Here is a 21305-nt window from a genome sequence, read left to right as displayed (position 1 = left end):
AAAATGTTTTCCTTCTGTTTGCAAATCATGTACCTCCTCTTGGGTATTGCCAGGGCTGTGAGTGCTCTAATAGGCCTTAAGGGTCCTCACCAGCCTCTCCTCCTGAGACTTTCTGGGTCTTCAGCCTCTGCCTGAGCTCTGTCAAAGATGTACCTGCCTCTGGCCCTGTCCCATCTACTGGATGGGACATCTGAGTCCTACCTACGTGACAAGTTGGACAATTCAACTGGTAACTGAACCAACTTTTTCTTTGAATAAAGTATCAAACGCTTCTGATGCGAAAGCTAACATTCAAAAAGCTCAAAAGTTAGTCCCCTTTCTAAACTGTGAATCTCTAGTCTCATATTCGCAGACTGAGGGGCAAAGGAGCTGAGGCACTCTCATACTTACATACACTCCTCTTACAAAGGTGTAAAATCTACTTCTCCGTGCTTGCAAACAGGGTTGCTCAAATAAATTTTCATTTTAACCACCATAATTCGATTTCAGGCAGGACCTCTTCAAATGTCCCTAAAGTTAACTCTACTCTGTTGTGTTTTCCACAATAAGAAGCTGAATTCTTACTTCATTTCACAGAATTACGCAATAATTTATAGTAGAAGGGATCTCAAGGCCCTTTTGGGGCCAGCCAGGGGGAGATTCTAAGTTCCCAGAGTTTTACTGTAATTTTATGTACTTTTACACTGGCCATGTGGGGAGACCTGTGTGTGTGGGGAAAGAAAAAGCATCCTCAAAATGTAATGCTAAAATCAAAGGTGCTACTCTAAGAAAAAATGCACAGACTGGAATTAAAGTCTTTATTAGCAATGAGAGAGAGAAACAAGTCCAAGGTGGCTTTTGAAATGTAAAGCCTTGAGCTCATCTTTGCTATGATACACATAATTAAAGGCAGCTGCAGTTTCCCAGCTATGTTGTTTCATATCTGCACTAGATGTCTAGTGCCCCTATGGAGGGCTGTGGTTAATGTCCCGCAACTTGTGATGAGTAACCAACAGATACGCTTGCACATGAACTCTTGGTGTGAAGTACCACAGCTCTAGCATGCACATGACTGCAGCTGTGGAACAAAATGTTCACGAGCAATATGGTAACACCAACCGACTGACAGCCCTCCATCTATGGACACTGACAGGTAACACCTCACTTAATTATGGACAGACAGAGATGCCAGGAAGGTAGTAGGTGCATATAAGTGAGAGTTGTAAAGGCATAGAGGTCTTCTGCAGAAAGACACCAACCACATGATGCAGTCTGCTGCGTTCCACAGGCACAGCACGACGGCTCTTCAGAAGGACTTTGGGGCTATAGATTAAAAAGTGAACCGTACCCTCAGTGTGGCTGACTTCCTTTCAAATGAAAAAACAACACAGATTTACCGTAAAAAATGCAGCATTAGTAGCTAAAGACTCATTTGAAAGACTGCTGTTATGTTAAAAAAACAACAATAAAAAAATCCCCCAAACTCAGTGCAGCATGTGTGTGGGGAAGAGGATTGGTTTGTTTATGCTAGACAGAGAAGCAAAGGCAAGGAAGGAGTCTGAAATGAGTAAGATCGATCTATCTATCTATATAGTAGATATGTATTTTTTTTATATATATATATTCCCCACTGAGAAAATGTAACTTCAGGGTACTTAAAGCATACCCTTCTCCATGCATTGCTGACGACTGCTGAATTGCTGTGTTTATGGCAGATGTTTCTCAAGCCGTGCTGAATTTAACAAGAAAAACTTAAACTCCTGACCTGGCTTCTCTCAAACTGGTTGTGGTGTTTAGGTTTTAACAATATTCATGAAACATCCAGTATTTGAGCATTCTTGCTATTACTAATGTAATTAAACATGTTTTTTCAGGGCCTTACTGAAGCTTTTACCTACATTTTAAGCAGTCGCTAAATCTTGAGTAATTCCACAGATTTAAAAAAAAAGAAAAAAAATGGCCATTGAAGTGAAGTACTTCATTAAGACCCACTCTGAGTAAAGCATTTGCAGCCTCACCCTTCATTTCTTAGCATGACAAACTTTGGATACTAAAGAAGATGCTAATTGCACCCATTCAGAGTCAGATTACAAAAGACCTTTCATTATAACCTACTGTGCTCACAGTTTCTTCAAAACCCCCTTTAAGAACCAAAATTTCCCATTTTTAGACTCTATCCATAGATGACACCGAAGGAAAACAACTGTAAGAGCGACGTTATTTTGTAGTTAAAGGCAACATGCAGGTAAAACAGCTCATTAAGAAAGGCTAAGACACAACACGGTACGTGAGTACTCCTTATCCCTTACAATTTCTACTAAATTTGTGAAATGTACCTCTAGCATGCCCCTAATGCAAATACTCAGAAAATTTTGCAAGAGTGAACTGCGGAAAATTCCACGTTTCCCTCCAAAGTTACTCTACTGTGTGTGTTTCACTATGCGCATTTCAGCATTTCCAGAGAAGTACTTCAGCATTTCAGTTAAATGCTTTTGCTGAAAGTCAGACACATTTTGAAGTGCGAAAATGTGTTAGAAGTGTTAGAAAGTGAAATGCATTCTTTTTTGGGTCAAATGTCTTGTCTCATGTCAACCCCAACATTATGATTGAAGATCTTTTCATATTCAAAACCTGAAAATGCTATTTTGCTTCAGTCTAGTGATTTTTTTTTTCCCAAATGCTGCCTGAGCTGAAAAATACTTTTAATGGCACGACATTAAGACACAAACCGCTGTAATTCAGAGGCTCTGTAAAGATATTTATTGAGTATCTTTTCAGGACTATTGCACATACCATATCTTTCAGAGACAGTAAATTTAAAAACATTGCAGAATAACTCCCCCCAACTAGTTACATATAAATTAACACACAGATTATTAGGCTATTCATACTGTAGAGTCCTGTTACTGTGCCTATAAAGAATACAAGCAATTAAAAAAAGTGTAGTTCAGCAAAATTAGTGATCATATATAAATAAACATCTTAAAGTCACAAGTTGTTAACAATATCCATACTGCATGGTCCTGTTACAGTAAAGTCCTATTGTCACAGAAAATAATGAAGCCCTGAACAAAACCAGACAGCAATTAAATTTGCATAAAAACACAGTAAGGGTGAAAATAATTATAAATAGGACAAAAAACCCCAACCAACCAACAACACTCCAAATAACCTGTCAAACATGGTGCAATTTTACATTCTTAAAACATAAGAAGACAGTTATCTTCCTTTCCCTGTAACTACAGTGCACTCTAGTGGCTACTCCAAAAATGGCTCCACTTGCTCCTTCAAGAAGTCCCGCGGAGTCCATAGTCCTCTTTCTAGCATCCAGATCACAAGAAAACCAATTTTCCAGATTTTATTCCGAGCAGGGAAGTATTTTGCCCTGCTATACATGCAAATTCCCCATTCTTCCTTCTCTAGAAACCCGATAGGAATAGTCCCTCCAGGAAAATAAGCTGCTTTGCTTCCTCTGGGTCAAACATCACTTTTAATCCTCAGGGTACCTGCTAGACATGAGTGGATGGAGTTCAGCAGGATTGTGCACTAATTCTGTGCAGGCTCACAGCAATTCAACAGCACTGGGTGTTGCTGCTGAAAATAATACACACACAGAGAACAAAACACTGATTGTCCATCCAGAAATGTATCACTTGCTCGGAAGCCTCACGCTCTGAGAGGCACAGGACATGAGGAAACCACGGAGAAACGTCCTTTGCTATTAATTCTCTTATTCTCTACTCGTGATTTTGCCTATTCGCACTGATGGCTACTTCTAACTTTACAACATTAATGCCTGCAGCTTGCCTATTACTTTTTCAGTTCAAACTCTTTTTCCCCATCAATGCAGATCCTCAGGTCAATAAATACTCTACCTATTCTGACTTTTTGTGGCTAAGTTAAGTGCTGTGGGAAGGCGAACTGCAGGTGCCGTGCACCTACACAAATCCCAATGATAATACTGTCAAGCTAATTTAACAAGATTAATGTAAAATAACAGTAACAAAACATTGAATGCAATGCAGAGTCGCACAAGATGCACCCCATCAAACCGGCAGAGCGAAATCTGCAATGATCCTGTCTAAAACAACAGTGCCAATTTCTGCATTACCTTGTATCTGAGAGGCACTGGCAGACCTTCAGGCGGACCCACTGCACAACCCATCCCCGCACACAGAGCTTGGCTGAGGGAGAAGCAGAACAATTACCTCCAGCTGCACACCAAAAAGGAAAAGAAAGAGCAGCTGCTTAGGATCCTGCAAGAGAAGATGGAAGAAATACTGATGACACAAAGAAAGGAAACTACAGGCTGAGTAGTAGCTAGAAAAACAGGGCAAGGAAATGATGCTGAAGCAAGCTATTTAAATGACATCGTTAAAAAACGCAGGCTTCCTCCATGGGTGGAGAATTCTGGCTACCAGAAAAGTCATTCACCTCCAGGCAGGAGCTGAGACGCGTTCCCAGGTCCAGAGTATAGACATAGCCCATGTAGACATCATATCAGAGTGCTAAGTGTCAGGGGTGGTGGCTTTATCGTGCTAAGCTAATATTCAAGCTACAGACCCACTTCCTGGTTAAATAACATCCAGAGGCCGAGACTCCTTTTGACTCAAGATAGGCACAGTTTCCAGAGCCTTTTACTTCAATCCTGTAAGGGAGAATGAAAGACACGATGACTTCAACACCCACAATCAAATAATGCAATAGAGCAAAGGGAACTATGGGGATCACAGGTTCTTTTCATACAAAGCCTGATTTACCACAGGCAAGGCATTGCAGGAGGACGATAGCTTGTGCTTTGAAGAGAACACCACAAAGATTGTCTTTTTTTAATGGGACCTGGCCCCCAGAATACAAAATCTAGGACTTGCAGTACTCCTGCATCTTGTCTAGCGGTCGCTTAATGTGAAGTACGCCCTTAGAGCGGAGATTGGAATTCAGGTTTGCCCTTCTCAAGGATGCTGTGCTATCAAGACTGGCTCCACCTTTGACTTCCACATCCTCTACACAGCTAAAACATTCCAGCAGAAGCTGTGAAACAAACGCCTTTCTCATTTCCCTCTTCCTCAGAACGGAACACGGCACTATGGTTAAGGGGGCGGTGGAAAACAGGAAGCGAACCTCAGTTTCCACACTGTAAGTGTCCCTATGCAAGACGTAAGGGTCTCCTTCGCCAACTGTGTTTTCAAACGAAGTGTTACAGTGTTCTGTGAATAGGCCAGCCAAACTAGTATGGTCTCTGGAAAAGCCAAGGGACAAATTCCCACCAGTATTAACATGACTAATAGCAACTGAGCTTAGACTTCAAGGTGTTCACCCTTCTAAAGATAGGAGGGGCATGCACAGAGGCAGAAGTCTAAGAATGTAAAGAACTTCAACACTGAAAATGAAAGCATCAGTGGATGTTTGTATCGAAGGCAGGGGATAAGCCAGAGTGGGAAGGACTGCAATTTTCAACTTGAGATGCCTACGTGCTGCTCACATCTCACATTAAAGGCGTAAGGTCTTTATCAGATCAAGCCCTCGAGCCTTGGGGATGAACCGAATATGGTCATGCACCGCTAGTGATGTCACAAACTTAAAAAGTGGAAAATTTAAATACTTTTAGGTTAATTTCAGACTTGTGAAATCTCAATGCTTATTACTGTCACTGGTAATTCTACTGACAGCAGCTGCCCCAGGACAAGAAGCAGCAGTCTCTGAGAAGATGGGACAACCGTCGGTGGGAGGAACAAACTGCCCCACACCTGACACCGGTGGGACAGAGCATAGGGCCATGACCACAGAGTAGCTCATGCAATGTAAATTCACAGCTTCACCTTTCCCTCCAGCAGCCTTTTATGTAGGCACATGCCATAAGAAGTATGAAAACATCTCTTAGAAGCCTCCCAGATATCTTTGCTATAAACCTCACACAGGTTGCATGCAGGTTTGCACTTTTGCAAAATATATTCTGTAACGAGGAATTTGTGTTATTGTAACTTCCATTCCTCCCCCCATTGCTTTGGTGTCTTGGTGATCTCTTGGTTTAACTTTCACTTTGCTATACTGTCTGTTACCACGAGCTCCTGTCTCATGTTGCTTCTGAACCTGGCATTACAAATTTATCTCCTAACTTTCATCCGTCACAGTTTTAGCAATGTTATGTGAAATCTTTGTTGTATTCCATGCTCTTTCCAGAGTCATCCCTTCAACTTCATTACAGATATTTCTTTCAAGTCACTGCCTATATCTGCATTAGTTATCCTCTCTTACTCCCCTATAATTTAGTATCACCAGCAAAACCCCTCAACATCGACTTACAGTTTATTGTCTAATGCTTTCCCATTTACCCAAAAGAACTCTTCATTTCTTTTATAGAGTCCAATCCATGGGTCTTGCTTTGTTATCTTCACCATAAAACTCTGTAGGAATAAACCCGTATGAGAAAATAAGTTTTGCATGTTCAGTCCAATTATCAAAATACAAAGTCTTTGATCCAGGGCTAGAAAGCAAAACAATGATCTTGCCTTTCTCCCAGAAGAAACAATATTAAAGATTAAATCTACAGAGTACTGCAGCATCTGGATCTTGTGCAATTCACATAACTGAAGTAGAATTTACAACTCGATCAGAAATCAAATGGATTGATTTTGAGACAGGATCCCTGCAGGACTCAGATATTGTAGTGACAGAAATGCCAACTACGAGAACACAAGTATACTACTGAATATTAAGAACTGCTGTGGAACTGCAAATGCATCATTTTACTGTCTCTCCACAAGAAAGTTTCCAAAGAACGATGAACACCGTTGCAGCTAATGCATTTCTCCATCGCTGATGTGTCTGCATCATATTGACCTTTTATTATCAGCTAGCAAGGATTTGTGGAAGACATTTTAGAAATTAGTAAAGGAAGATCCTTGCCTCAGCGTGTGCAACAGGATTGACATCTGCATCCAGTATGCCCATTATACTGGTGTCTGTTGATAGGGTTGACTGACCTAGAGAGAGGCTGTTTTAAAATATCAAGGTCTGCTATCAGGGTCTGTAACAGATATGGAAGAATATATTCTCCTAGGTCCTTGTGCTGGGTGGAGTCTTTCCTAACATTGCAGTATAATACAGAAAAAGATGTTCCAAGCTGTGGTTACGGTAACTATCTCCTAACTCCAAAGGCCAAGACTAACAAACATACCTACCAACTTGGTTGTCATTAACCTATCTTGCTAAGAGAGAACAGTTGTCTAATTAAAGATAAATGAGACACAGCAGTGCTTACCCTGATAGTTGCCTTCAGTGTGACTATTTATGGCTGTGAGTAGCATCTAATTTAACTCAGATAAGCCTCAGGCATTTTCTAAAACATCAACTGCTAAAACTGATGTTTGCTGTTTGCAGGGAGAGGAGGCACGCAGCTTTCTGCAAGCTGTGACTTGTCACGGTCTTTACATCAGCTTTCAAACCGCTCAGCTTAAGAGGCTGGAGAAACACACTGGCTCATTGTGCAGCTCCCTAGAAGTGAGATGGGTGAAACCAGGACCCCCCATTTGTTCCCTTACCAGCTCTTGATGATCTTCGATCACCAGGAGGGAAGCATTGTGCAAAGAGCAGAGGCTCTGACTGGAGTTCCAGTTGGCTTCACTCTCCGAGAGGTAGTAGCATTTCCTCTGGAAATACAGCCAACCTGATGGACAGAGTTCCAGGGAAGGACAGACAGGAAAATCTTCGGCCAAAGAACGGTTTACTGCAAAAAGACAAAGACCAATCTACCTATTTCTTCCAACTGGAAAAGGTTTCTGGAGCTTTTTAGCTTGCCTTCTGACTGCATCACTTAACATTATCTAAGTCTAACCATGGCGTTATTACTTCTGCCCAGCAGAAATAATTACTGTAAACTATTGTAAACCTTTATGGTTGCTGACATACCCTTAAAGTGATGATCAGGGGCAGGTTGGTAGATGTAGCTGAGAAGGTGATAAGAACATATCCTCCAAGGACTCTTCTACAACTTAAATATTTCTGACAACTATAGTTTTTGCAATTGTTGCTTCCTTGCAGCTGAATTAATAGCTTTGTTTATTAAAGTGTCATTTTTTAAAGGACTACAGATTGGTTGCAAAGAACAATCTTCCATTTGTTATTTGTTTTCTTGAACTTGGATAAAGACCAAGAGTAAGGTTATAAACCTGAATGCCAGAAGTACAGTAAGACTAAACTGAGCACCCCTAACACCACTGCAACTAGTGGAGTAATTTCTCCAGCACTTAACCGCAATTTTAAACACTATGTCGTGAGACATCTATTTAACTTTGAGATAAGGTAAGTTCTGAATAAACCTTTTGAGGTTCTGAGGGTCTTCTGACCAGAATATGTATTTTATCTGGTAATTTCTAAGGCTAATCATATTTTCTTTTTAAATGATTTACACACTTACCAAACTGAATAGACAAAATCAAAATGACAGCAGCAATAAGGACTCCAGCGACACCTCGCCATAACCAGATATTTGAGAATAGACCTGAAAAAAGAAATATCAGGAATTTAAAATAAAACCAGCTGAAAGTGGAGTAGAGCCCAGGATCCATGAAGCTGTTCCAAAAAAAGTTGCTCTCCGTGGAGAGCAGGCTGGCAGCAGAGCTGAAGACTAGGAAGCATGTGACATTTAGCTTGTCATCACAAAGCTACTTAGCTAACAAGAACTGTGAATTACTCTGAATTTTAATTACGTCACTCAGAACTTAACCTAATAGTGAGGTTAGTTCCCGACACTCCAAAGTGACCGAAAATGAAAGAAATGAGCATGGAAAAAATGAGGGTGAAGACAGTAGGTTTGAGGTCGACCTGATGCCTAAACATGGCAGGGATAAGAGAAATGAGACAAGTCATCAGCTCTGGAGCCCAAAACTCCTAAGGAACATGCAGCTTTATCCCACAGTGACACTTTTTCAGTCTCCTTTTCTTCCCATCTCCCTTCCAGGAGCCAGCAGTGAGCTGCGTTCGGAGCCACCAACTTGCCACCGCCATGTCTCGTGTCAAACTTTGCAGGCAGTAGGCAGGGACGAGGTGCCCCTGAAAGTCTGCAAAGGGAGGGTCCCCTCTCACCGGTGGTCACTGTACTGCCAGCACAGGGGTCTGCCCGGGCAGCCTCCTACCTCTGTGAAGCGCCAGAGCACACAGGTGGGGTTATCCAGCCTCCATGCACAACGTCAGTCCCACGGGACACTGGCACGGGGCTGATTCCCAGCCGGCCCCACGCACGTTGCAGTCCACACGACGCCCGGCACCTCCCGGGGCATTTCTCGGGTGGGTCTTGCAGCCCGAGCCAGGCGCCGTCCGCCTCCCCGCCAGCCCAGGGCTGCCCCGGGTGGCCGGCGCCCCTCAACGGCGGGAGCTCCACCGGATCGGCCCTTCCACGCCGGGAGGACACCCGGAGGCGTGCCCCGGCCAGGGGGTTTTCCAGCGGCCCGGCGGCTCCCGGGACGCCGCAGGGCAGCAGCCGCCGCGCCCAGCCCCGCGGCTCCACTCCCGGGCCGGGCGGAGCGGGCGGCGTCCCTGTCCCGGGGCCGGGGGCTACACGGCGATTCACGCCCCGACGGCGCGCCCGCTCTCGGGCCTCTCTCTCCGGCGGGGTCTCCTGGCTCCCCGCCCGGCTGCGGCCACGGCGGCCCCCGCGACGTCCCCCCCGGCCCCTCTCCCTTCGCCCCTTCACCTTTGCGGGACCCCGTCCCCCGCTCCGGGGAGCCGCTGCGGTCGTCGCCGCCGCCGACCCCTCGGAGTCCCATGGGTGCGGAGCTGCCGCCCCGCCGGGTGGGGAGATCACGGGGCCGGAACTGCCGGAGCGCCCGGCCTCGGGGGTGGGGGCAGGCGGGGACCGGCGGCCGGGATCCGCTTCCCCCGGTTTCGGCCCCGGCCCCGGGCCCGGCAGCGGGGGGGCGCGGGGAGCGGCCGGACCCCCCGGGTGCACCGGCACGGTGCGTGGGCTCGGTGCCAACCGTGCCGCTTTGCCATAGGAAAAGGAAATGGGAGATGGTTTAAGAAGAACTTGGCTCCCACCAGATCTCGCTGTGATTCTCTGACATCAGCAGATTTCGGGACTTGGGAGGGACCTGACATAAAGGCAGGAGGCTCTTGCTGCCTTTGTATTTAAATGTTGACTACTTAAAACTTGATCTCTTTGGAAAACCCGGCCAGTGATTTGCCTCACCCAGGAAAGCATAAAGCCTGATGATTCTGACTTGCCAGCTGTGGGGACGAAGGCGTATCGGAAGTCGTAGCATTGCTTGTAAGACAGTGCCATACCGATCAGGAGGGTTGGCACGCAGCACAGGCATTTCATCTGGTGTGTTACGCACAATAACTGGTTTACTTACAACAGATCTTGGCTGCGTCGCATGTTCAAATAGCCAGAGGAACACTGCTCTCTTCAAGTCAATGTGTGGGCTCTGTGCGAGGCTGACGAGGAATTCAGTGACGGTTCATCCAAAACAGGCATCTGTACCTGAGGAGAAAACCTTAAGCAGAAAACCAGGAGAATGGAGGGTTACACTTTATGCTTTCATTGCAGTCTCCAATTACTTTGATTGTCAAGGGTTTTGAGCAGTAGTCAGTTGCTGAAAGTTATCTCCAGGTGTTTATATTTACAGGTAATAAAGAGCCATATAAACTTTATACTTCCATAAATATAAATTTGACTTGCAGTTGATTTTAGCCTTTGTCTGCAGCAGATGCTCATTTAAGCAATGGACTGGGAGAGCTGGACAGGCCAGCACGCCCGGGATGACACTTGAGAAGAAACAGAAAGGCGAAAGGGTGAAGAAGAATCCAAAAGATATGTGCGAACAAGGGTTAAAGCACGGTGGCTTCAGGGAAGTTAGGGAACTGAAGATTCCCAGGAGAGGGAGAAAGGGAGAGGGAAGAGGCAATGGGTCCAGACAGCACAAGCTGTAGACACTTTAAGAGGTTTTGGGAGACCTGAACCCAGAGGAGCAGAGAATGAGAGTGCGGTGTGGAATTAGGACAGCAGGGAGGTTCAATACCTGTTTCATGTAGAGCAGATTTTGCATACAAGGCGACAGTGGAATATGAACGTATGCACAGCTATTATTCTAAGAACAGCTTATTCAGCATTTATTCACTCTGAATAAGTGGCTCGCTCTCTTGCCATTCAGACCTGCCCGTTACTGAGGTAAAAAATAACTTACACTGTGGCTTAAAACCGCAGAGCATTCATGGGTACTCTTTCCACACTTACTCACCCATTAATACAGAAGATACTTTTGACAGTTGCAGGCTGACGAAAAAACCGAAGAACCCGTAACATCTTCAGCTGTGAATCATCTGATGCTCCAAAACTACTATAGTTATAACCCCAGATGCTTATAAGCAAAACACTTGACCTTTACTTTCCCAGATCAGTTTGGCTAAGACACCTCCAGGCTGAAGAGTGAGCAGGCTGCTGCTGCTATTGAGGACGTGTGATTTGGTAGGTTCCCACCACCTGAGCTTAATGCTTCAGTGAGGGAGGGCTGCTGCCGAACTACCAATAGGCTAGTTGAGCATTTGCACAGAGTGTGCAGGCTGATCGTGGAGGATCTCGTTCATGCTCGTACCAGAGCAGAACGCAGTGTATAGACTGCGTGCAAGAGGGACAGTTGTCCAACCCACGCCCAGCTGCTGGCTCCCCTTTCTTGTGCCTTACCGGCTTGAGGCATATGGGCCTTTGCGAAGGTACGTCTGCAAATTCCTCTGCACAGGTAACTCCCATGGACATCACTGGAGGCTGTTGGGGTGCTGGGGACAGGGAAATATTTATTTTTGCAGGAAAAAAATGTCTTCCATAAGGCACTGCAAGGGCCATATATTTATTTTTTTTATTTTTTTAATCTGCCTATTTGGTTTCATGAAATGTTCCCACATTTTATAAAATGAAGATTGGAAAAGAAGATAGGAATTTCTTAAAGGAAAAAGGCAAAACCCAAAAATACCCTCCAAACTGAATCATTGGAAAATGACTTTAAAATATTGCCATGATGTAGGGAGAAAATGGAAACATTCTAAGTAAAAAGCATGGCATTTTCCAAAATAAATTGTTTTCTTTGGAAGAAAAAATGGCCCCTGCAATACTAGGAGTCTCAAGGGATTGACTCAAAAAGTTACAGTTGGATTCTGCTCACTGCTACCACAAATAATCTTTGACTACCTTTTATCACCGACTAACATGCTACCTCTAACTTTTCTGAAGAGTGGCGTTCAAGTTATGCAAGGAGAAATCACTGCACGTCAGAAATTTAGAGGTAGAGGATATACGTAGGAGACGTCTGCGCTGTGGTCACAGCAGCGTACTGCAGAGACGCCCGAGTTCGACTGCCACTAAACAGCTCCCACGCTAGGAGCAATCTCGCTATGATTGCACAGACCGGGGTGGACTAATTTACCTTGCCTTGTCAGTCCATCTCTATCTCTCTCCCCAGTCAACGAAAGAACCATCAGTGAGTTCAAAACCTTCAGACAGACCTTGAGGCATTTCTACCCCAAACAAGACATTAACTTCTGATATTTTGGGGTGCTTTGGGAACTCTAGTAAAGTCTACATGTATCAGACAAGTGCTAGTTTCTTAAGGTCCCACTGAAGTGGGCCAATCCATTTATTAGAAAAGGAGCTGAATTAATGTTACAGTGCGTTGCGTTCCTTTTTGTATGTTTTAAAGCTAATAACCCTCCACTGATGCATAGATAGGTACCTCTCATGCAGCAAAAAGCACAGCTTTTTTGTAATGTTTCAACTGTACTTCCCCAAAGCCTCCTGATCTCAGTATGTCTCTGTACCACAGGAATCCTGGCAGTAAATAAGGAGGAGGAAGATACTGAAAGATTTGCTTTTTGCTTACTATTCCTGAAGTTTATTTTTCATTAGTCCTGTGTTCAGCTGAACAAAAATACATTTATTTCTTAATAGTTATAAATTTTTTACTATTCTAGTGTCTATTACTTTTTGAGGTGATATATTTTCAGGATGATATTGAGAGGTTCCTGCAATTCCCAAAGTGAAATCGTTAGACTGGAAAGACAAATGCATTTGCTTATCTTTAAGTTGTGAGCATTTCTGTTGTATAACATGAAACTAGTCAGATAAGTAAAAATAATACGGGAAATATCCATGTTTTATACAATAAAATGAAAGAAAAAGATGAAGGATGAATGCAGCAGAAATAACATTGAGCGGCTTATGGGACATCATGCGTGCCTAGCAGTTTTGAACATTAAAAAAGTTAGTCTCCTTTAGAAAGTATTTAACAGAGGTATTAGCAGATTGTATTTACGGCAGAAGTTAGTATTTGAGGAGCCCTAAGCATTTTATGAAGTGCCGGGTTGAGAATGCTGCGTGTGTCAGACAACTAGGTCTTTTACACCAAAAAAGCTCAGTCATTCCACTGCAGAAGTCTTGCAAAACATTATTTTGGAATGTTTTGGAATAGGAGGCACAAGAGCAAGGAATCCAGCTACGTTATCAGCTGCGTTTCCGTTTTTGGTGAGGCTAGTATTCACTAGGATTGTTATTTACTTGTTTATAGCACTTGTGCATTGTTATTATGTAGTAGAAGATATAGCCCCCATCTTCATGAACTGACAGTCTTAACACTGAAAATGACCTGGGGGAGAATAGAAATAAGTAGGGAGGGTTGGAGTATGGAAGAGAAAGTACCACAGCATTATAATGACATGAAAACAATTAACACTAATAAGCTGAATAAAACAGATAAAAATATAAAAATAAGCATGACAGGGAGATTAGGGTAGAAAGCTCAGATGACATAAAGAAGCTTATTTGGCTTTATCTACAGAACCTGATGGTCTGGTTCAATACGATAATCAATAACAATTAGTAGCTGTACTTCCTGTAAATGTTATCTTCCAGGAAAGTGCAGAATTTCTTTATAGATAATATGTGATTCACCATAGAGCAAACATCACGTCTAACGCCTTGAAAAGTCACTCACCATTTGAAGCCTTTGCAGCCACAAACCAAAAAAGTTTCCAAAGAAGTCCAATCGTAGATTTTGCCAGTTGAGTTTGGTGTCGTCATGTCCCCTGTACGAGTAGCGGGCATCAGAAGTTTCTCCCCAAAATGTCTGCAGGCTGTGCATCTGCACCAGGAAGCTCTTAGAGGCCAGAACTGAAACGAGACCATGCAGCAACCTCACCAGCCAGAGCCCTCCATTGCTTCTACTGATAGGTCCATTCTCGACCAAAGAGGAGATGAAGGAAGCACGCAGCGATCACCTGTGACCGTTGAAGTGGTGAGTCATCCTGACAAGGGCTTGACAGAGCTACTCGACTGAGTTTCCTGTTCAGCATCCTGTGCAGTTGTCTCACAGCTGCAACCGGTGGAGCCGAGTACTTTCCATCAAAGGCATGAATAACATCTGGTCTGCTCAAAAAGGTTTCTTTTCCTAATCTGTATCGGTTCAACAGCTTTTCTTCCCAGCGTTGCCTGCTGTAGTGCTGGAAGGTACTGTAGCAAGAAGTGCTGTCCTCCCTGGTGGACCAAAGCAAGGGAAGGATGTTGCATGAGAAGTGCAGTAAGAGACCTGCGTGGGCTAATGGGTCTGCAGAGAGATCAGACCATCTCATGGTATGACGAGTATGTGCTAAAAAGGAAACCAATATGCCATTGATTTATAGGAGCATTGTAATATTGTCAGTGCTATCCTTCACCGTATTCTTTATGTGTCCTGTAAGCCTGCTTGCTGTTTTGACAGCAGCTCTACATCGGCAGTACATCATCACTGAAATGTCCGTCTGGCAGCAAAGTCCTTTTCTTGCATTGATACATTTATCATTTAGAACCGTATGAATTTTCTTTCATGTGCAATAAATAGTGCATTAACTTCATTTTTTTGACATAAAATGTCACTTGCCATTGTAAGGTCAATTCACATGTCTTTGGGCATCTGCATTTCTTCACTATCTGCTGAAGTCCTTGATCACCTAAATAATCCAGGGTAGCCTGAAAATTTTGCTGTATCAGTATTCTCTTCTTCCACCTGAGAGAATATTAAATTAATATTAAATATTTTAGCAACATAAGCAAATTTGGTTTGGTGGTGGATTAGGCATATTATGGAACTGAAAGTAATCCTTATTACATAAATATTCAAAATCAGAGTGAGATGGGGAAAAATAATTGGTGTGCATTGCATATATGAGTACTATTTGATCTATTTCCATTTAAAATACTTGTTTTCAATAAGGGTGGCTGATGAGATGGGGAAAAAATGTTGCCAGTGGTTTGGAAACCAGACATAGCTATAAAACTAGAATATCTGTTTCTTTCACACCTATGTCCTGGGCAAGATTCTGTATGGTAAATACTTAGAGCAACAGGAAGATTATTATCTCTGCCAGGAAGAGCTTGCAGTCTAAATAGAAAAGGTCTGCATAAGGCCAGAGATAGAAATGATTGTTATCCACATTTTACAAGTGAGAATCAATGTGCAGAGGGCTGCAGTCCTCATGACTACATAGGGAATCTATAGGCAGGAGAAAGAAAGGAGAAGACACGGTCTTGTGTGTCATCCTCCCTGTCATGAGATAAATTTCAATAAACAGGTGTCTGAATGAAAAGGAAACTGTTGCTCAAAGAACATTTGTTATTGAAGGACGGTCTGCAAGTCATTTGAACACTTTTTCCTCTCTTAATATAAAAATGAATTTTAATGATACTTTAAGTTCTTGGTTTAAGATGTTAAACAAACACTTCCCTGATTTTAATGCAAGAATGAGGCCAAAAAAAACAAATGATTTTTTGATCTGCTTTCATTTCTTGTGTCCTTAATTTTTTTGAGTATTCTAAAGCAATCCAAGAGGCTATGTTAGGATAGAATATTTCAGCTGGAAGGGACCTACAATGATCATCTAGTCCAACTGCCTGACCACTTCAGGGCTGACCAAAAGCTAAAGTGTGTTGTTAAGGGCATTGTCCAAATCCCTCTTAAACATTGGCAGGCATGGGGCATCGACCACCTCTCTAGGAAGCCTGTCCCAGGGTTTGACCACTCTCTCGGTAAAGAAATGTTTCCTAATGTCAAGTCTGAACCTTCCCTGATGCAGCTTTGAGCCATTCCCACGTGTCCTGGCACTGGATCCCAGGGAGAAGAGATCAGCACCTCCCTCTCCACTTCCCCTCCTCAGGAAGCTGTAGAGAGCAATGAGGTCGCCCCTCAGCCTCCTTCTCTCCAAACTAGACAAACCCAGAGTCCTTGGCTGCTGCTCACAGGACACGCCTTCCAGCCCTTTTTCACCAGCTTTGTTGCCCTCCTCTGGACGCATTCAAGGACCTTCACATCCTTCTCAAACTGTGGGGCCCAGAACTGCACACAGTACTCAAGGTGAGGCCGCACCAACGCTGAATACAGCGGGACAATCACCTCTTTTGACCGACTGGTTATGCTGTGTTTGATGCACCCCAGGGTGCGGTTTGCCCTCTTGGCTGCCAGGGCACACTGCTAACTCATACTGACCCTGCTGTCGACCAGCACCCCCAGATCCCTTTCTGCAGGGCTGCTCTCCAGCCACTCCTCTCCTAATTTATACTTGTGCCCAGCGTTACTCCATCCCAGGTGCAGAATCTGGCATTTGCTCTTGTTAAATTTCACCCTATTAATCATTGCCAATGCTCCAGTCTATCCAGATCCCTCTGCAAGGCCTCTTGTCCCTCCAGAGAGTCAACAGCACCTCCCAGTTTGGTGTCATCAGCAAGCTAGCTAATGGTGCATTCAACTCCTGCATCCAGATCGCTGACAAATATTTTGAACAGAACTGTTAGAGGGCAAGGAGGAACTGCAACTAAATGACAACAAATTGTTCTTCTATCTCTTTCTCACCTACCAACATGGAGCTAGAGAGAATGAGGTGGAAAGCAAACTGTACCGGAATATGGATGATTTCTTTAAATGTGGCACTCCTAAGATGCATGGAAATATCAGTGCAGTGCAGTCTGAAGGCCTGTTCTCCAGCGAGCGTAGAGTTAACACCAGCCCTTTCTCTATCTCCTCTGCAGCCAGTGTAGCCAACTGCATTGCATGTATCTTTAGGGTCTGCAGAAGAAAAGCTGCTGAGACAAATACTACCCTGTAAGGTCTATGAAAGGAACAAGAAATGTTTGCCAATCAACTGCCTAGTACAGAATTGTGTCTCTTCATTGTAAGTACAGAGCAATACCTTTTTTTGTTTCCTGTTTTCTTAACTAAAAAGAAAGAGGAGAGAGAGGGGGAAGGGATCAAGAAAGGCACAAGAAGGGCAAGGCACAGGAGCAGTGTGGAGCACGTGCTTGGAGGGGACTCCACTTTGTCCTTCCTTCTTTCAGTGTCAGTGTTTGTGGGATGTGCCATGGGTCATGATGGAAAGGGGCCGCAGCTCCCCACTCTGTAGGTGACGTGGGCCAAGGTGATAGCATCTAGTTGTGGTCCCTGACTCCCACTGTGTGGGGTGGCGGGGAAATCACCGTGAAGGTGCAGATGGTGATGGAGGCATGGGTTGTGGCACTAGTGCGGCAGTTCCGGTGGTTGTAGTGAGGTTGTGGTGGTGACGGTAAGCTCTCCTGCTTCTGCTTGTGCAGGGAGGATGGTAGGTACTAGGAAATGAGATCTCTAGCAGCAGGAGTGCATGCTCCTGCTACTGTAGCACTCGGCATATCCCACCTACTGAATTGCAAAAAGTGTGAGGGTCCAGTCCTTCTTCATTTCCTGGCCACTATCTCTACTGTGTATTTCCATCCCTAGGGGTGTTTTTTCCATCCATAACAACAATAAATGCTGCCTCCAGCCTCAAAAATGGCGTGGGAGCAAGGAAAAAAGAGAACATGGAGAGAAAACAATTGATTGCAGAAAAGGACAAAAACAAAGTGAGGGCAAGGACCAGAGGGTTAAAAATAAGGAACTAGAGGAGAACACCAAGCAGAGCACCCCTCACTGCACCTTTTGGTCCTTGAAAGCACCCTGAGAGCAGCAGACATTGTCCATCGGTGCTCCCCCAGAGACATAATAGGGTGAGAGAACAGAAACAGGGCCCCCTTTTGTCAGGATCCCACAACAGCCTTCCTCCTGATAGAAGGCCAGCTTGTCCAGGACAGGAGAAGCTTAGAGCCATATTCATTTCTGCACAGATTTCCCAGTGTCAAAGGTAATGAATGATGCCATTTTCTGCCAGGGACCAGAAGGGACAAGCCAGCTCCTAGCACAAGTGACCTGAGTCTTCATCACCTGCAGAGCTGCTCAGCATAATCTCAAGTACTGATATTCACAACTACATTTGCTCCAAACAGCACTCAGTGCTGGCTTCTTCTTTGAAGACCTATATAGCTTTGAGAGTTTTCCCCTTTTCTAACGCCTTGCCATTTCAGTGCAGCACTCTGCACCAAACTAGAAGCTATAAGCTTTGAAAAGCCTCCCTGAAGCAGCAGAAGGCTCTGCCAGAAGATGTTATATTCTGGACAGTGGTTGGGGAAAGTTTGATCTGCAATGTAGAGATGTGGGGCTTGCCCCCCTACCTGTTGTATGGGGCATTTGAGTGCCAGCAACCCACAGCATGGAGAGAGTTGCTGACACTTCCCATCCCGAATGAGCATAAGCCAGATTTAAAACTAGAGCAAGAGATTCCATGCATAAAGCTGCAAAGAAAATACTGTCACTGTTGATGGTAAATACCGATACTGTACAGTTTATAAAACATTTTGAAATGTAGGGCTTGTGCCTTTTACCCTGGCAACCCTGAACTATGCTGCTGCAATTTTTGTGTCATTTCTAAGAAGTTCTGACACAATATTTCTTAATGAGGAGTGAACCTATAATACATTACCAGTACCAAACAACTGTGGAATTGCCACTGTAAATGTCATTTTCCAGTTACATGAGGGCTCATGCATGAGGCAAAATGTTCTTTTCTGCCACTGTTACGACAGAGCTTCAAAGAGATTTTGAGGAGCTGGAATTCAGAGCTTGGCCATGAAGGGAGCTCACACTATTCCAGCAGTATGCACTGCATTGTTCTTGAAGTACAGTTGTTGCTGTTGCTGATTGTTGCTGTAATATTGATTGATGCTATGCAATTGATTGTTCCTATACTATTGATTGATACTGTATTATTGATTGCTGGTAGTAATTTGCAATAATAGCTTGATATATATTTATTTGCTTTATTAACCGTAGGTATACTTGCTAGTGGTGGTTTTTTGTGGTTGTTTACTTGCTAGTGGTTGTTTGTGTGGTATTTGTGGTAATCTGTAATAAAGCAGAGAAATTTAGAGGATAAAAGCCTCCATGTCCTTTTGTATTATGGACTCCTGCGAACCCACTGTTGCATCTCCACACACCCGCAGGCCAGGTAGCCCTTTGGGTCGGGACAAGGTGTCAGCTCACAGGTTTGTCAGAAGTTACTGAAACTATAAAGAAAAGTTTGTGGTATCTCAAAATCTGCACAATAAATATGATGTTATAACAACTGTGATCTGACCCAACCGATGGTGTCTGTCTAGAGGTCTGACTCCTCTGCAGAGGGACTGGTTTTAATTTGGGAAGCAGAGCTTTGCCTGCTTTATGAGAGACACCACACACCGCATTCGCTCTCCCCAGCCCAGGGACTGCCCTTGCCTGCAGCGTGCTCGTGGGGTTTGGTCCTGCTTTTAGCAATTCCTCCTGCAGCCCGCTATGTAGGAGGAGGGAGACTCGTCCCTGCCTCCACTGTTTGCAGCCCCAGATCCCAGAGCCCCCTCTTGTAGCACAGGAGGTGTTTGGGCAGTGGGACTGGCTGGCCATGCAGCAGAGAGCCTGGAGCAGGAGGCAGCACATGCAGAGTTGCAGCTGCCTGCATGCAAGGGAGGATCTGCTGTGGTAATCCTCGGGGAGGGGGTGGGAGGTGCGGGGTGGAGGGATCAGGGTTAGCTTTGGTCTGCCTTGGCTTTGTTGTTGGCGAAACCACCAAAGCCCATCAAACCAAAAATGTGCAAAACCACACTGAACAGAGCTGTGTAGTTTATGGTAAGGTGTTGTAGAGATGCACACTTACGGTTCAGGACCTTGTTCCTGTAAGGCTTTGGGTCTCTGAGATAGGTATCCTGCAACATGGGTGGAGCTGGTGTGGCCTACTGGGTCACTTCTCAGTTCCCAGTGATGGCTTCCTGCACGGTACTGAGTTTGCTGGGTCTGGCTGAGAGCAGGGGAAGTTAAGGCTGCGGGAATATTATGCAGTTATAGCTGGCTGGCACAAAATGTTTTGGGAGAAAGTTAGCCTGTAATGTGTATAGAATAAATGCATGGTATGGACAGGGAGCTTTTTGGTTTACAAATTAGTTTTACAGAATACCCTCAGTCTGCATTTATTGTAGCAACTAATCATGGTCTTAAACATGCAAGCATGAGCAGAGATAGGTATTTTAGAGAGCCCTTGGGTAGAGGAGGAAACAATAACAGAAGCTTTCCCAATCCTTTCTTGAAGAAATTAATATTGTAATGGGTATTTCTCCACCTCTTTAATACCTGATCATCTCAGATGTTTGGTGGCTGTGGTCTGCTTGTCTGACTGTCCTGACTGAAAATCCCTTTGCCTTCTCTGCTGTTAGCTCCTTCGACAACACACATTGGATCGCTAAGGACTCCAGAGGACTCAACCTGGAACAGGTAGGTGTTTCTTCTGACTCAGGACTCCTGAAGCTGAGTCACCAGACTGCCTGTGCAGCAAAAAAGGCCAGCCACATACTGGGATGCATTAGCAAGAATATAGTCATCCAGCTGAGGGAGGTGATAGCTCCCCTCTAGTATCCCCTGTGAGACCACATCGGGAGTACTGTGTCCAATCTGGGATGCCCCAGAATAAGAGAGAAGCTGGCATACTGGAGTAAGCCTAGTGGAGGGGTAGAGGGCTGAAGCACATGATGTACAGGGAGAGGCTTTGGGACCTGGGTTTGCTCAGACTTGAGAAGGCTGTCTAAAACTAGGTAATAGGAGAGTGTGGAGAAGACAGAGTTGGACCCTTAAAGATGCACAGTTAAAGGACAACAGGCAATAGACACAAGTTGCAACATGGGAATTTCCAGCTTCATAAAAGGGAAAAAAATGTTTTACCATGAAGATAATAAGGAACAGATGCCCAAAAAGTTTGTGGAGTGTCCATCCTTGGAGATACCGAAAACTTGACTGGACGTGACCCTGAGCAAATTGCTCTAACTGGACCTGCTTTGAGCAGGAGGCTGGACTAGAGACCTCCAGAGGACCCTGTGACTTAGATGACTCTGTAATACTTTGAAGGGTTGTGGCCAGTTTCTCTGTGTATTTGTAACACATTCCGTTTCT

At 44.4% G+C, this 21305-nt stretch overlaps 1 protein-coding gene across 1 annotated transcript; it reads right to left on the bottom strand.

Annotated features, from left to right (window-relative positions):
* Positions 1–2716: 2716 nt before the first annotated feature.
* LOC143157920 (C-type lectin domain family 2 member L-like) lies at positions 2717–9743 on the bottom strand. The gene is made up of 5 exons (XM_076333195.1): positions 9671–9743; positions 8396–8479; positions 7521–7705; positions 6283–6383; positions 2717–4627 (listed from the first exon to the last, which is right to left on the bottom strand). Exons 1-5 carry the CDS (start codon positions 9741–9743, stop codon positions 4510–4512), a joined length of 561 nt encoding a protein of 186 aa, XP_076189310.1. The 3' UTR covers positions 2717–4509.
* Positions 9744–21305: the final 11562 nt, after the last annotated feature.

This window comes from Aptenodytes patagonicus, chromosome 1, assembly GCF_965638725.1.
Source record: "Aptenodytes patagonicus chromosome 1, bAptPat1.pri.cur, whole genome shotgun sequence".
NCBI classification, from domain to species: Eukaryota; Metazoa; Chordata; class Aves; order Sphenisciformes; family Spheniscidae; genus Aptenodytes; species Aptenodytes patagonicus.
Note: the sequence above shows the minus strand (reverse complement) of the source record. Positions and strands in the feature narration are given on the sequence as shown.